Source organism: Quercus lobata, chromosome 5 (assembly GCF_001633185.2).
Source record: "Quercus lobata isolate SW786 chromosome 5, ValleyOak3.0 Primary Assembly, whole genome shotgun sequence".
Taxonomy (NCBI): Eukaryota; Viridiplantae; Streptophyta; class Magnoliopsida; order Fagales; family Fagaceae; genus Quercus; species Quercus lobata.
In genome coordinates, this window is record NC_044908.1 from 14,155,243 (window position 1) to 14,171,937 (window position 16,695).

At 35.5% G+C, this 16,695-nt stretch overlaps 2 protein-coding genes across 4 annotated transcripts in view; both read left to right on the top strand.

The window, feature by feature from the left end:
- The first annotated feature begins 237 nt into the window (after nucleotides 1-237).
- LOC115990012 lies at nucleotides 238-7,707 on the top strand. The gene is made up of 2 exons (XM_031113875.1): nucleotides 238-352; nucleotides 7,403-7,707. Exons 1-2 carry the CDS (start codon nucleotides 238-240, stop codon nucleotides 7,705-7,707), a joined length of 420 nt encoding a protein of 139 aa, XP_030969735.1.
- A 5,180-nt stretch (nucleotides 7,708-12,887) lies between these two features.
- LOC115989750 (protein NO VEIN-like) overlaps nucleotides 12,888-16,695 on the top strand; it is a 28,642-nt gene continuing 24,834 nt past the window's right edge. For all 3 annotated transcript variants that reach the window (XM_031113592.1, XM_031113595.1, XM_031113594.1), the window contains exons 1-2: nucleotides 12,888-13,674; nucleotides 13,781-14,902. In XM_031113592.1, coding sequence (XP_030969452.1) covers nucleotides 12,973-13,674; nucleotides 13,781-14,902 — 1,824 coding nt within the window. In that variant the 5' untranslated portion in view covers nucleotides 12,888-12,972. The remainder of the gene's footprint in view (nucleotides 13,675-13,780; nucleotides 14,903-16,695) is intronic.

Below are 16,695 nucleotides of genomic sequence, written 5' to 3' on the forward strand. Positions count from 1 at the left end.
AAATCATTTCTACGCTTTCCCAAAAAAAAAACAATATTTTTTATGTTTTTGAGAAACAATAATAAGGGATTCCAAAAGCAACTTCAGTGCTTTTGTTGTTTTTGCTTTTAGTATTTTGGTTTTAGTATCTGACTTTTGATTGATTGACTGCTTGCTTGTGGTCTTTCACAAACAGCACAACTGAAATAATTTCAAGAGCACCAAACAAAAACCTAACGAGTTTCTTCACCATCAGCAATGGTCACTCATGAGTCTTCAACTCAGACACCTCAACCACCACCAAAAGAGTCATTTGCTTGGTGTTACAACTTTCTCTGGCCTATGCTCATGGCTGTCAATCTTGCTGTTGGAGGTCCCTTTCTTTTTCTTATTCTTCAGCTTTGTAATTAACTGTTTATCTTAATTTCCTATCTACAGTAATATATGTGGGTGTTTATTTCATATGCAAAGTGATTATATTTATAAAAAGGTGTAATGGGTTTTAAGATTTCAAAAGCGCTAGCCACATCTGCGCAATACCTCAAAAGGATTAGTCGCAATTGAAACTCCTTGTAGTTGTTAATAAATTCCAGTTCAACCCAGTAAATACCCGATGTGGGACTCATCACACACCTACACACATCACACAATCAATCAAATTGGAGCATCACAATCTCCCCCACTTAAATCCCTAACGTCCTCATTAGGGCCCACTTTGTGGGGTAGTGTCTCCGAGCCTACACGGGGATACCGAGCTGGCTCTGATACTATAGGTAACAATCCAAGGAAAAGCGTTAGCCACATCTGCGCTATACCTTAAAAGGATTAGTCACAATTGAGGCTCCTTGTAGTTGTTAATAAAGCCCAGATCTACCTAATAAATATCCGATTTGGGACTCATCACACATCCACACACATCATACAATCAATCAAATTAGGGTATCACAATCTCCCCCACTTAAATCCCTAACGTCCTCGTTAGGGCCCACTTTGTGGGGTAGTGCCTCTGAGCCCACATGGGATTACTGGGCCGGCTCTGATACCATATGTAACGACCCAAGGAAAAGCGCTAGCCACATCTGTACTATACCTCAAAAGGACTAGTCGCAATTGAGGCTCCTTGTAGTTGTTAATAAAGCCCAGTTCAACCCAGTAAATGCCCGATGTAGGACTCATCACACACCCACACACATCACACAATCAATCAAATTGGGGCATCACATAAGTTTATCGGGTGCTTTTCATGATGTTATTGTTGATGGGTATTCTGTTGTTAGGATAAGGGGTTATGGTTTAAATATCTCATTTTTGGAGGAATCCTTGATAGGAATGGAGGAATTCTGATTAAATGAGATTTGGGTTTCCATGGTTGGGCTTGTGTGGGATTTATGATTCTCCTTAGTTGAGGAATTGTGTGATAAGATGTTGATTCTAGCCTCTATGGATTTAGATCTTAATTGATTATGTCATATGTGACATCTAATTACTAATATGCACTAAAGAGTCTAGGAACGCAAATGTGTAAAGAGTGGAGATAAGTATGGGATTAATATATGTTAAGGACAAATTTTTCACACCACATGGCTTCATTTCATTAGCGACCTGCATCACGTCAACACTATCACGGATTTTGGGAGAATCTCTTCTAAAGCCCAAAAGAGCCCATATTTACAAAGGCGTCAAAACCCATGGTTCAAACTTATAGCACATCATCTCATTTTTTAGCTCATGATCTAAGCTCATGAGTCTCATTGAGGGAATTTTGGGAGTCGTGATTTGGAGGGCCAAGAAGTATGTTCAGTAAAGTTCTAGTGATTCAAAGTTGATAAAGGAAAGCATGTTACTTGGCATGTCTTCCCCAATTCCATGAACTCTGAAGGGTCAGTGTGCAATAGGTAATATTTAGTAAGCCTCTCATATCACATAACACTTAAAATGATAAAATTTCTCATACTCTTTACATAAAAATTAATGTTCATTATATAATATAAGTTTAAAAATGTAATTATAGTATTTCATATCAATTATATTATTATCATCTAAATCAATTCCTAGCACATGGTTAAATATATATTAATATTTCATATCTAGCATTAAATGCTCTCCTTACTCTCTAAGGTTTGGTTAAAATACAAAAAGACCATAATTACATCTCCAAAACTTTATCAAAAATCAACCAATTAGTCTATTACTTACCAAAATTATATATGGACTAAGGATATAATTTTCCAAAAGAAGAAACTTAGTCAAAAATACCAACAGTAGCTCCAACAGAAGCTACAAACAGCTCCAGCAGAAGCTGCAAACAGCTCTAGCAGAAGCAGAAACAGCTTCTATAGAAACAACTTTTGCAGAAGCTGCAATAGCTCCAGCACATTCTGCAGTTGCTCCAATTGTGGTACCAGAAATAGAAGGATCTCATAAAGATCATCTTACCATTTTTAGCCAAATCATGAATTTAATGCCAAATATTTTTCCTCTAAGAGAAAGATTTCATTTAGATAACATCATTTGACAGCTGTAAATAGCTGTAACAACAGCATTAAGTCTCTAATTTTCTTCTTTTGGCTAAAAAACAAAATCTCACTAATGAAACCATTTACTTTGTCAAAGATTTTTCCTTATTTGCTAAATTTCCCTTTAACTAGTTCCAATCTAGTTACATGCTTGCTCTATATAAAGAGGACCAAGCCACACACCAAGGGGGATCCCTTTCTCATCCTCAATGTTCTGAAACTTGATTCACCTTGCTGCACATATCTCTAAACTTCTCCATACTTCTCCATCTCCCTTACAACGACATCTCTTCTTAGATAACACCATTATATTACACCTATTACACCACACCATTACACACTATCCATCTCTCCCACACTTTAATATTCTGAAGTTTCATTTGCTGCCCAAAAACACATCTCCATCTCATTCTTTATTTCTCATACAAAATCTCTCTTCTTAGAAAGCAACGTAACCCATGACATAACACAAAAAACCACTCCAGCAGCAGCTATAATCTCATCTATTTATTATATTTAATCTTCATATTATTTATCTCACACTTCCATATATTTTACAAACACATTCCTCACAAAATACCCATACATACTTCTCATATATCTTTAAACTCCATGTCTCACAAAGTATACATATACAAGATCCATATCCAACAAAGTATCTACATCTAATCCCTATACATATTACAAACACCATATCTCACAAATATATATATATTTCTTACCATCCCCACACATCTTAAAATATGTCAAACACTCTTCCAAGAACTTATTACTAAAAGCCCTTCCTTATGGAAGACATATATTTATAATATTAAAAACCCTTCCTATGAAAGGCAAAAACTTACAATACTAAGAGTCATTCTCATGGAAGGCAACATTACTCATATTTTACTAAAAAACTAAAAGAGCATTACATGGGGAAAGTCATTTAAGTGCATGATGAAATAGGATAAACTTAACCAAACTAAGCACACGGCTGGACATGCTCTCTGGTGTGCTTTCGCAGGCAACCAAAAATAAAACATATACTCCTAAAAATATATATAGTAGTGCGAGTATGGATCGTTCCCACAGAGAGTATCTTGCCTAGTTTTATACTACGTGAACAAGGAGGGGGGGTGGAGTATAATGAAAACAATTTTAAGAAAAAACAACAACTAAGGAACAATTCAAATTAAAGTATCGAAATTAATCAAAAGAACAAACCTTGGTCTAAGTCAACATCCACCATCAAAATTTTACAACTGATCATCGATGCAAGTATATATCAATTCACACTTTGAATATTTACCATCGGAACAATTTTCCTATCTCTCCTTAGCCGTAGTTAATTAAAAAACAAGCGATCTAGTAAACCCTAACTACTAAACAACCTAAGACAAGCGCTAAAAGTTTAATCTAGTAGCAGACTTAAGAATTAGAGAGATTGATGAAACTAAACAACACAAACACAAGCGGTTGCATTTAATTTAGTCGAGCATTTTTCCTAAGATCTAATAATTTCTGATGCAGCAAATCATTAAATCTTGGTTGCTTCATAAGTTAGAGAGATCAAACAATTACGGATTTAATATCTAACCTAGAAGTAGATTGCAACGAACAATAAACTAGTAGGCCTCCTAGTAATTAAACGAGACAATCATGAAAATAGGCACAGAAGAACATCTGATATTTAAAGCATAAATTGAACAATAAAAAAAAATTAGATCTCACAGTTTTATTGATTCCCAGGCTTCAGTTTCCTTCGACCAAGTATAAAAGTTTAGCCAAGTAGGGCCATGATGAAAACTCAAAGGAAAAAATCAAAGAAGAGGGGAGAGAGAGGCGTGTGTGTCCAATTCTGATTTCTCCTCTCCCTTTTACACGTTAATTCCCCCTTTCCTAAGCCTACAAAATCTCCTAAAAATATTCCCAATAATAATATTCAAATCTAACTAATTAAGGAAAAATATTAAAAATAAAACAAAGTCCTAATATAACTAGGAAAGCGGTGTTTTTCAGCTGGAAATTTCGTGCACCAGATCTAGAAGCTTCTGAAAATAAACCCTATCAGATCTGCGTATTAGAATTGCAGGCAAAGGAACATTCCAGAACGTCAGCAATGCAGGTGTAGCAAATTCAATCCCGATTTCGACCTTGATGCAGCCTATATCTCTCAAAACTCAAAACATGAAAGTTGTAGTGCTTTGTCTTGGTGTTCCATAGCATCTTGAATCATCTCAATTGGAGCTTGGATGAGAGTATTATGCCCAGATTACAAAGCGATATCAAAGCTGTCTAGAATCGCCCAATTAGCTACGTTTTGCACTTAACGCCTTCATAATATAAGAATAATGAGTACATTTAGGCACCAAATAAATATAAAAGACTAAACATTAAAGGAGAAAAATATGACAATTTGCATTCTTATCATTCTCTCTCCCTCCAGTTGCACCCATTTTTCCCCTTCAATCATGAAGTCATCACAGAAGGACTCATAATATCATATTGTACTGCTGGACTCGTTTTATCGTGCTGCTAAAACGTCATAAGTCCGCTGCTGTTCTACGGCTGGAGCTACAAACTGTGAAGATAAATCAATCTTTCTCTATTTTCAAGATTACATTATTAAGTATATGTTAACTCATTATTATTTTATCGCTAGACGCAAGTTATTTTAATATCGTTTCACTATTTAGTGAACGTGAACTCACTAATACTTCATTAATGAACATACATATTAATAAACTGATCTACCACCATCACACATATATTATTTGGACATGAACCACCATTGGACACGTATTTTTTGGAAATGAACTACCATTGGACATATATTATTTGGACATAGACCATTGCCAAACATACCTTATTATGTTAAACATGAACCATGAACCGCAACTAGACATGGACTATTGGACTCATTCCATTGTTGGACATTTGACACCTAATTAATTATTTTCTAATATTGGACATCACTTAATATACATAATAATAACGTATCAACTCACTATTTAATCAAAGCTATTATGTTAAACATATTATTTATTTATTTCAACCATTATCATGATTCTAAAACTTTGAGCTTCATCTATTTTGTAGGCTTAAAAATACACCGGAAGCCATTGGTCTATGCGGCTCAATGTCGAGATCTGGGTTGAACTCCCCAAAACAAATCCGGGCCTAGCAAAGTCACACCTCCAGTGAAAGACACGTGGCTATGTGCAAAAACTACTCCCGACAATATACTATCCCTATTAGAGGGGAAATAGACATTTTATGTCTTGTGTGAGATTTATGATTCTCCTTTTCTTCCACCCAAGCACATAGGGGGTTTATAAAAAATCTTATTTCTGGTCTCCATAGATATCCTTGGCCAAATGGCAACGTCCCCACCAACCCTCCCCTTCCTAGTTAGTTGAAGTAGAGGCAAAGTACTACTCGAATCCCATGTCTCTATGTCAGTTGTTTATTTTTCTATTGATAATAACCATTATTTTTCAACTTAAACTTTTAGTTCACTACAGGTTTCGATCCGCGCTCCTTATAAATGGATGCATATTCCTTCATTTTGGAAATCTTGGAATTTGTTGTTGATGGAACTTCTTCTTGTTTTGTTAAAATGGGAGTAACCGCAACAGCTCATGGCATTCATCATTGTATTAGTACAGTCGTATGGTTTCCTAATCAGAGTAATGGTTTTGGCTATTTATCATGGAAAACAGCCAATGATCAAGTAAAAGACTTGTTTGTCTATCATTCCAAGTATAATCATTACAAAAGGTAGGAGAAAAAGACACACATAGAATGCAATTCTTGCATAATTTTTAACTAGTTGGCTAAAGCTCTACTACTTGATAAGATTGAAATCATATACCAGTAATTTTTGGCTTTATCCATGTCTATGATGAGCAATTTGTTGGATAGACAAAGTATCAATTCCTTAGGGTGTGCCTAGTACCTTGCATCCTGTAACGGTAAGTTGGATGGAGTCATTCAAATGGCTCATTAGGAGCTTATAATAATATAGGTGAGTAGCAACTAGCAACATCTTCTATTTGCTCAAACTCACCTACTTAACTAATTGCTGAACAAATATTGATGACTTTGTGAGCGTTTGGTTTGGATGTTTTACTGCGTTTCAGCGTTTGCATTTTGGGCATGGGACCCATGCTACAGTAAACGCAGTAAACGCGTCCCTTTTTTTTTTTTTTTTCGCGTTTCAAGAGTAATCGGGTACTGTTCATCACTGTTCAGCCACAAATGTTGACTTTTCCATGGTGAACAGACTGTTCACGGACCCACAAATTCCACTTTTCAGCAATTTTTTCATTAAAAATGAGTCCCACGGCACTATTCACATATTTAAAAAATATTTTGCTACAGTGTTTTCAGTTTCAATTTTTAGTTTCAGCAAAAATAAGCTCAATCCAAACAGACCCTTTATAAGTAGGCGTAAGGATGCCTACCAATCACTACTCTCTGACTCCACAAAAGTGCGATCTTTGTACACTGGGTACGATCTTTTTAATACATAGCGCCTACATTTGGTGATCATTTTTAATAACTTGTTTGTCTCAATCAAGTTTGAGAAAGAAAAAGTGGAGTGTACAAGAAGACTTCAAGGGTGGTAAAACTGGTTTCGTCACATTGACATCGAAGTAGACTGAGCGGTCTCATAAAGGAAATATATTTTGTTATGGTCCTATGTAGTTTGAGAGGTATATATTCATATCTAGTTTTGTGGTCAAACTTGGTTTTCCGCTCCGTTTTCGTGTAATTTTTCTATATAAGTTGTTAGCCTTTTATTTTTTTAATCCATATAAGCTGTTAGTTTAAAATTCTGTTAACACTGTCTTGAAGCCTATCACAAAGTTGTCTCTAGGGCTTTAAATACACTCCTTTAGAGTTTCTGTGAACTTCTGTAGCCTACCTCTTTGTGCGGACAAAGAAGAAAGATGAGCACATAGAAGAAGAAGGTGCAACTCCAGTTTCAATCCCCATTGCAAAAACTGCTCCTGCTGCTGAAAAAACCTTACACTCACCATCCGTCACAAAACCTGTGAAGTTGCAGGAACCAATTCCAGAGGATCAGCAGCGCGAACTTTTCAAGTGGATGTTGGAAGAGAAAAGGAAGGTCAAACCAAAAGATCTTGAAGAAAAGAAGAGCATTGATGAAGAGAAAGCCATTCTCAAACAGTTTATTCGAGCAAAACCTATCCCTAATATCTAATTATTTAACACTTGTTCTCAAATTTAGAGATTACTATAAATGAATATTTTCTTTCTTTTTACATGTTTAGTTTATCCTTATGTCAAATCTCTTTGAAGTTCTTTAAATCATTGTTGTTCAATGCAAGGAGAATGTTGATAACAGTCAGGAAAAAGACTTCTTTCTCTTTTTCATGTAACAAATATTGCATCATAAGGTTTTCTTTTTTAGGTGAGGACTCAAAGGGATCATATTCATAGAGGGTGGGGTCATCACTTAAGCCCAAATCACTCAGATTGATGGCTAAGCCATCAACCTTCAACTGAAAGATAACTGAAAATGATAATAACAATAAGCTCTCTGCTTCATTGTTTTCAATGACCTTAGGATACAATTGCTGACCATTACCCTTATCAAATGGCCCAGCCAAGCCCGTAATAGTTACTACAATTATGTTTATGTTAGTGGGCTGGATTGGGATTAATTTACTATCCTCTTACAAACTAGCTCTTGCATGGTCCCACTCACATCAACTAGATCTAAAGCCTTTTGAATCCTAGCTTAAAGTAAAATACTAAAATGATGTAATATTAATAGCAGAGGTTATTTTTTTTGTACAAGAGATTCAAAGCCATTCATTATTCAAAATTCGACTATGCATATTTAATTAATGAATATTAATAAATTAAAAAAAAATTAAAGAATTTGTAATTTAATCAGAATTTGTTTAATATTGGATTGCTCTAACCCACGAGAGTCAAGAGTAATAGCTATAAACTAATTAATTTAAACTTACATGGTCTAATTACTCAAAAAAAAAAAAAAAAACTTTCAAGGTGTTTTTTTTTAGTAAATAGTAATACTTATTAAAATACACATAAAAATAGTAATATTAGTGTTTTAAATCAGGTTTATAATATATTATATAACTAGAGTAAATAATTTACTTTGCCCCTATTTCAAATTATGTTCTTCCAAAAAAAAATCTTTCAAATTTTTTTTTTTTGGAGTTTTCACATACATCTTTTATAAGAAAAGATAAATTAGATTTAAATTTTGCTTCTTCTTTTTCCCTTTCAATATCTCTTAAAAAGTTCAATCTAAATATTTTCTTTTTGTGTAATAGTTACTAATTTATGCTATTAATATTTTATGTATAATATATGTTGACAGCAACAAGTCATCAACGAAGTGGTTGTCTACCCTTGGGAAGACGTTGAGCATATTTTCTATGAAGGTAAGTTCGAAAATTTTGAGACCTGTACATAAATAGGACAGGTAGAACTAGGATTTTTTTTTTGGCTGAAATTTGATTCAGTAGTGTTAACAAATACCTCTCACTATATTTTTTGTTTTTAGCTTGAATAAAGGAAACTATTCATGTGAGTTTCTTCACTATAATATTGCCTGTTAGAAAAAGGTTGAAGCCAAGGCCAGCAAATTCATCCCCTCTAGGCTCTAACCCCATTAGGCTTTCTGGAAAGAGCACCCCACTTTTATGTTCACATCAATCTTTTTTATTTATTTATTTTTTGTATGTGTTAAGCATGTTTTAATAAAAGGTAAAAATACAAATAGTGAACTTAAGGAAAAAGTTCATCATATTGGGTGCTTTTGAAGTTGAGGGTGTAAATCGATAATTTTAGAACATATTAGATGCCTAAAATTCTTTTCTTTTAGATACAAATACTATGTGTTTTATACAATAAGGATAATTATTCTCTTACACTCGTGTACATTACCCTTACACATCACACATTTCATGCTTGTAAAATGTGAACTTCAATAGAACAATATATGCATCACATGAATGTTGTGTGTACGCAGATAGAGTGGGCTATGGTGCCTTTTAACTTTTCAAAACTCCTCCCTCCCTCTTGTATTTTTGGTAAAAAAAAGCATATATATTAATTTTGGACATAAATTTAAATAATGCTCCTCTAGATTTTTACTATAAGCATGTAATTAAAGTGTATTATACAAATTTAATTATGTTGTATTTTTATTAAATGGACCTGTAAATTTTTAGATATGTCAAGACTTACTTTTTAAAAATGTAATTACTTACTTGATGTAAATATTTTTGTTTACATGAGAAATTTTTATATGTTAAATAAAAATTACAAATATTCTTCATGTATAAACAATAAATAAAAATGTAATATATATAGCTTGGCTCCCTAAATTTTTTTATGTGTGCATAATGTACAATAAAAAAATATTTTTTGCTTGTAATAAGAATAAAAAACAATATTTTCTGCTCAAAAGCACTCAATATGATGAATGTGATTTTTTTTTGATGAAAAGATGACAACTTTATTACGAAGAAAATAATTCAGTACATTTTGAGCCAAAGCTAACTAAGATAAAAGCTACAAGATAAATTCAATACAACTTTTTTGATGAATGTGATTTGATCTAATATTTAGTTACAAAATTGGTTATAATCTAAGACTACAATCTTAATATCTTTTTATTGGAGGTGAATTTCGACAAATTCATCATTAGATTACATATTCTTTTTATATCCTCTATACTTGCAAAATTTTAAAAAAATTAAAGATCAATAACTATGTCATCAATAAAATTTTTAAATTTCAAGTTTTTATAGTTTAAAATCATGCATAAAATGTGAGCTTATAAATCATATAGTAAATAATATTTGATTGACATAAAATTTGATGTGTATTGTAAAAAAAATGTAACTCAATGGTTAAAATTTTAAAATATGTAGTAAAGTTTATTTTATTGATTTGTAACTAAACTTTGTCATATTTTCTGCTTGTAATGCATAATAAAACAATATTTTCTACTCAATGAATGTGATTTCATCCAATCCAATTCAAGTTAGAAGTTGAGCATTGTCATCATTATTCAAGGGCGTTTAAGGCTGCGTTTGTTTCAGTGTAAAATATTTTCGGGTGAAAATATTTTCGGAAAAGGAAAATATTTTCTAGTGTTTGGTTGCATTTTAAAAATTATATTAGAAAACAATTTTTAGTGTTTGGTAACATTCTGAAAATGCTATTTTCTTACAAATTTTTTACATTTTCTCAGCTTCCAAACAAATTTTATATCACAAAATCCACCACCACCCACACATCAGCACCCACAGAAAATCCACCACCACCCACACACCAGCATCCACAGAAAATCCACCACTATCCACACAAAACCCACTACTACAAAACACAGAAACCACCAAAACGCCACCACCCACACCACCACAACAACAACAACAACAAAATCAGAGATATATCGGTGACGAGATCGACCTAGAGGAGGAGATAGATCGGCGAGTGGCGGACGACGAGATTGACCCAAAGGAGGAGATGATCTGACTCAGAGGAGGACAAGACCAGTCAAGCAGCAACAGGCTTCATGTGGCGCGATCTCGGCGGCGCAAAGTCGATGGCGCGATCTCGACAGCGCGTCTGGGGTTGGGGCACGATCTCGCCGGTGTGTTTGGTTGCGCGAAGTTGAAGGCTTTCTACTTTCTCTTCTCTCTCTCTCTCTCTCTCTCTCTCTCTCTCTCTCTCTCTGTGCGTCTGAGTCCGAAAATGGTTTGAAGTGAAAATAGAAACGTAAAACAATTTTTGGGTCAAAGCCTTTATTTTACGGTCAAATGAAATGTTTTTTTGGAAATTCTATTTTCCATGCGCAACCAAACACACGGTGAGGTGTAAAATGATTTCCTGAAATGGTTTGAAGCCAAAACAAATGCACCCTAAGGCTGCATTTGTTTCAATGGTAAAGGAAATCCGGAAAATATTTTACACCCTTGAGGATGTTTGGATGCGCATGAAAATTTGATCAAACTGAAAACCAATTTCAGTTGACCGTAAAATAGGCACCGCAACTCTGTAAAACCAATTACATACTCATTTTACCTTCAAATGATTTCCAACCTTACTCATAACTTAACAACCCGAAGAAAGAGAGAGAGAGAGCACCACAGGAATCGGACCGTCGTCCTCCTACAAGCTCCATCCACCATTTGCCGTCCACCATCCCTCTTCTCTTCCTCCCTCGTTCTCTCTCTTTTCCTCTGACCAACCATGGTTGAATCTTCAATTGCATGTCACCGATCTACAACCCACCACCCATCACCCACCCTCGCCGTCGCGGCCACCACTAGATCGAACCACCTATCTTGTCGCCCAAAGCCCCAAGCTCAATACCGATCTTGACAACTGATCTAATCGCCACCACCAATCGCCGATCTGGCCGTCACTGATCACCAGCCCACTCCACTCCACGCCCAAACCCACCCGATCTAGCCGCTGCCGTCCTCCATCCACTCCGATCCTCTCTTTCCCTCATTCTCTCTCTTTCCCGATCTGACGAGTTTGTGAATAAAAAATGTTTTTATTTTGATTTTTGGTTGTGTTAAGCGTTATTTTGGAATTTTCTGTTATAAAATTTGTTTGGGAGCTGAAAAAATGTGAAAAATTTGTAAGAAAATAGCATTTTTAGAATATTACCAAACACCAGAAATCGATTTCTGGACTATTTTTCATTGTAGAACCAAACACCCGGATTTCAATTTCCTTGTAGGATTTCATTTTCCTCTGCATTTATTTTACATTCGGAAAACGATTTACATCGAACCAAACGCAGTCTAAGTTTGGAGGTTCAGAACTCAGATACATATTTATTTAAAAAAATATATATATATATTTTAATATTAAAAAAAGTACCTTTCCTTATGCTCCGTTTGTTTCAATGGAAAACCTTGTGTAAAGATAGTTTTTCGTGTTTTCTAGTGTTTGGTAGCATAAAAAAAGATAAGTCAAGGAAAAACTATCTTTGGTCAACATAAAAAGTATGGTATATTTTAAGAGATTGTTTTCTGCTAATTTTTTTTAGAAAATAACTCTATCTCACAGCAAACTAAATAAAGGAAGTTAAAATATTGTTTTTCAAAAGTTACTACCATACATTAAAAAATGAGATAATTTTATAGAAAATGATCCTTGAAAAATGATTCATTTTTAAAAAAATATCATTATTGAAACAACATAGCGTTAGACTGAAGTCTACAATTGTAGACATTGCCGCCTCCATTTGCTCAAAATTTTTAGTGATTGAATTCAAAATTGAAAAACCTATGATGCGCTGAATTTGGGCCGTTGGATACTATATAAATTCACCGACGTTTATGATTGTTCTTCGTCACCTCACTTGCCGCCTCCATCCATCTTTTTTATAAAACTCTTTTAAATTCCAAACACCCCGTCGTCACCAAAAAAAAACTCCTCACTCTCTTCCTTTCCTTTAACTATTATGTACGGATACCCTTCTGGTTTCCGGCCCCCCGCTGCTGCCGGCGGCTGGGGTTCTCAGCCGCTGCAGCAACAACCACAACAGCCGCCTCAACAACAACAGCAGCCTCTTCCTCCTCCTGCTGCTCCGGTAGCTCTTTTAAATAATCCCAGTTTCGCCCTCCAAAACCCGAACTATTTCCTCCAAAACCCCCAAGCTGCCTTAGTTTTCCTTCAACAACATCAACAACAACAACAACTTCTACAACAACAACAACTACAGCAGCAGCAGCAGCAGCAACAACAACAACAGCAATTCCTTCTCCAAAACCAAAACCCTAACACCTTCCCAATCCAAAACCCTACTCCTCCGAATAACCCTAACCTCCATATCCCCCCTCCCCAGAATCTGAATAATCAGAATCAGAATCAGCAGTTTTCCAATTCGAAACAAACCCACTCAATCGAAAAGGTCGACCGCCAAAACATCTCCCCTCCCCAGAATCCGAAGTTGCCCAATTCAAAGCAAACCCACTCAATCGACAAGGTCGACCGCGCCGTCGTGAAGGCGAGGCGCAATATAATCGCGGCCGGAGAGAACGTGACGGCGTGGCAAGTGTCTCAAGATGCGCTGCTCAACCTCAAGCTCGATTCCTGGTCTTCTCTCAAATTTCCAATGCAGAAAGTCCCCAGTCTTCACAGCCTTATGCTCCTCGAAGGGAAGGTACTATTATTATACTATCGTTATTAGTCTTTTACTTCAATTTTGTGTATTGGTGAAAGCAAAATTGATCCATAAAGTTGTTGTTTTTGTTGTTTGGTTTGATTAGATAAATGCATTTATCCATTGCTTTGTTGGGGTTCAAAGAATTACTTCGTTGTATGATTTGGAAGTAGCGATTTGTAAGGTTGAGGGCGTAGATAGCTTCGAAAAGCTTGAATTGGGGCCATTGTTGCGACACCCGCTTGTGTTGCATTATTTTTCACTCAGTCCTGGTGTCACTGAAGTTTTTAAAATAACCGGCAAGGAGGTTTGTTCGTTACTTTGGAATTTCATGGATAAGAAGAAGAAGAAGAAGAAGAGTAAGAATGATGATGATACTGTTCAAATTGAAGAGTTTTTGGATTTTGTTGCTAAGAAGCGTTCTGTTGCCAGCAAGAAGGAACTTTGCTTACGAATTCAAAGCTTGGGGATGCATATTTCTGTTATCCGGAAAGCCATGAGCTTAGAGACTGCCACTTTTAAGAAGCCTCTAGATAATGCTAAGAAGAAGACTCTATATAATGCTAAGAAGAAGACTCTAGATAATGCTAAGATGAAATCCAAGAGGAGGCGTCCTCTTCTTTGGGCGTTGAAAAAGCAGCTTGATGAACGTTTCAGTTCTATTTCTCAGCGTGTGGAATCATTCTCCTCTGTACAGAAGGTTTTTTGTGGCAAGCACACTAGATTTGGTTCATCAGGCTCTGATGAAGGTGAAAATATTGATGATGAAGATTTTGGTTCTGAAGACGAAAGGACTGAAGATGCTAACTTGCGATCGCAGAATGTTGCAAGTTCTTCTGACCGAGTCAGTAGCTGTCCATACCCATCTGAAATTGAAGAGATGACACGGCTTGGGTTGAAAGGTGAAGCGTATGGGCACCTTGCTCCTGCTAGCCCAAGGCACAATGAGAGTTGTAGTGGATCATCAAAAAAGAAAAGGAAATCTGAAAATCCAAGTTCCACCATGTCTGCACCCTCTGGATCATCTAAAAAGAAAAGAAAACCTGAAGATCTAGGCCGCAATGTGTCTAAGGTGGTGGTAGAACTAGATGTTGATACTGTAGATAATTCCAAGGAGATTGAGGAGGCTAACAATTGTAACGAAGCTGATCTTGCCATTGCTAATCACTCTATAAAGGCATTCATTACAACCTGGAAGGAGGCGTGTCGGGATCATACTGTGCCTGAGGTATGTTAATTCTTGTTATAGATTATGATTCACACCTATCCATTGATTTAATTCTTTATCTGATTTTGAAATTTAATTTTGCTTTGTATGATTTATGTAAAGAATATATGTGTAAATTCATTTATTTAAAATGATTTCACGATAGTTCTCAGGGTTTATAAATTTTAGAAATCTTCTTTCATAGTCTTAGAGATTTTTACCACTCAGTATCTCTTTTGTGATTTGGTTGGAATTCTAATGATTTTAATTGACAATGTAATATCTAAACTGTATTGCAAATCCTGCATATCTAATAGTGGGTCATTGATATATGAAGAATATATTCGACTGGAAATTAAAGGATTTGAGTTCATATCCTATTAGGACTAAAATTTTTAGTATGGCACAAAATATGACAAAGGCTTTGACCATCCCATTATATCCTATGTGTATTGAAGATGATATAGTGGCTCTTGCTTGTTTGGGGTTGCACATGTCTCTCCTTTCTTTTCTTAACTTGGAAAGGGGAAAAAAAGAGAGGAGAAAGATCTTAAATTAAGTACATATTTCTATCCTGTTTTGAGGTTTGAGAGGGAGTGCGCATTTAGGGTCTCCTACCTAGAGCATTTGGTGTGCAAAGGTTCCGCAGAAGGTAGCATGTTTTGAGTGGACAGTGGAAAGTTTTTCCGAATTGTTGGAGTATATCGGTGACATAGTAAAAATCATATTTCTCTTGGCATTTTGCAGTGGCAATGGAACTGTTGTCTTTGGTGTTCTTAATCTGTGTTACCTATCAAAAAAAAAAAAATGGTGTTCTTAATCTGTGTTGCACCATGTGATGCTTAGGACCCATGAGGAGGTTCTGGCATGCTGGAAAGACAAACTTCTGTATCACGGGCATACTAAGGTTTGGAATGTTGTGCGTTTCTCCCTTATCTGGATGTTATGGTAATAGAAGAATAACCTCACCTTCGATTGAGTTGAGCATAATTTGAGATGGATTAAGTGTCCATTTGGGATTCCTTAAATTCATTGTGTGGACGGCAGCATGGGGAGATTCTTACTTGTGATAACCTCATTAAGAGAGGCAACACTTTAGTAGGATGGTGTTGCATGTGCTGGTGTAGTTGGGAGATGGTGGACCACCTTTTTTGATTCATTGTGTGGTTGCATATAATTTGTGGAGTTTTGTTTTAAGATGCTTTGGGATCCATTAGGTCCTACTGGGTAAGGTGATGGATGTTACGTTTGGTTGGAGGAATCGGGTGGGTAAGCATTCTTTGGCAATTTGGAATATGGTTCGTTTGTGTTTGATATGGATTATTTGGAGGAAACATAATTGGCATACATTTGAAGATGTGTAGTGTACGGGGAGGGTCAGTTTCTATCAATTTTTTCTAGGTCTCTATATGATTGGTCTTAGAGCATGGGGCTTAACACATTGTGATTCTATTGCGTGATGTTTTTAGACTCGTTATCTTCTTGTACATAATTCTATTTTGTAATTCTTCAGGCATCTTCATGTCCTTTGCTTATGAATTAGTTTTTTCTCAATAAAAATTTCTTATTTATATATAAAAAAAAGAAGTCGTCGGCTTACTTGACTGAAAAAACAAGTTCGTTAAATAATTGTACTTTAAAAATGTTGAAGGTTTTAAAATGTTGTACCTAGCCAAATTAGAAATAAGCCATCCTAAACACACATACAGAATATATGTTCTAAGACCATTGAATGATTGGAGGAGGGCCTTTGGCAGCCTCCATTGCCTTTTATTTTGTACGGTAAATTTTAGATGCACCACCTCACCCTCCAT

Coding starts and splice junctions, on each gene's coding strand:
- LOC115990012 (XM_031113875.1), top strand. CDS start 238: ATGGTCACTCATGAGTCTTCAACTCAGACACCTCAACCACCACCAAAA. Junction 353..7,402: donor TGTCAATCTTGCTGTTGGAG/GTCCCTTTCTTT, acceptor GAACTTCTGTAG/CCTACCTCTTTGTGCGGACA.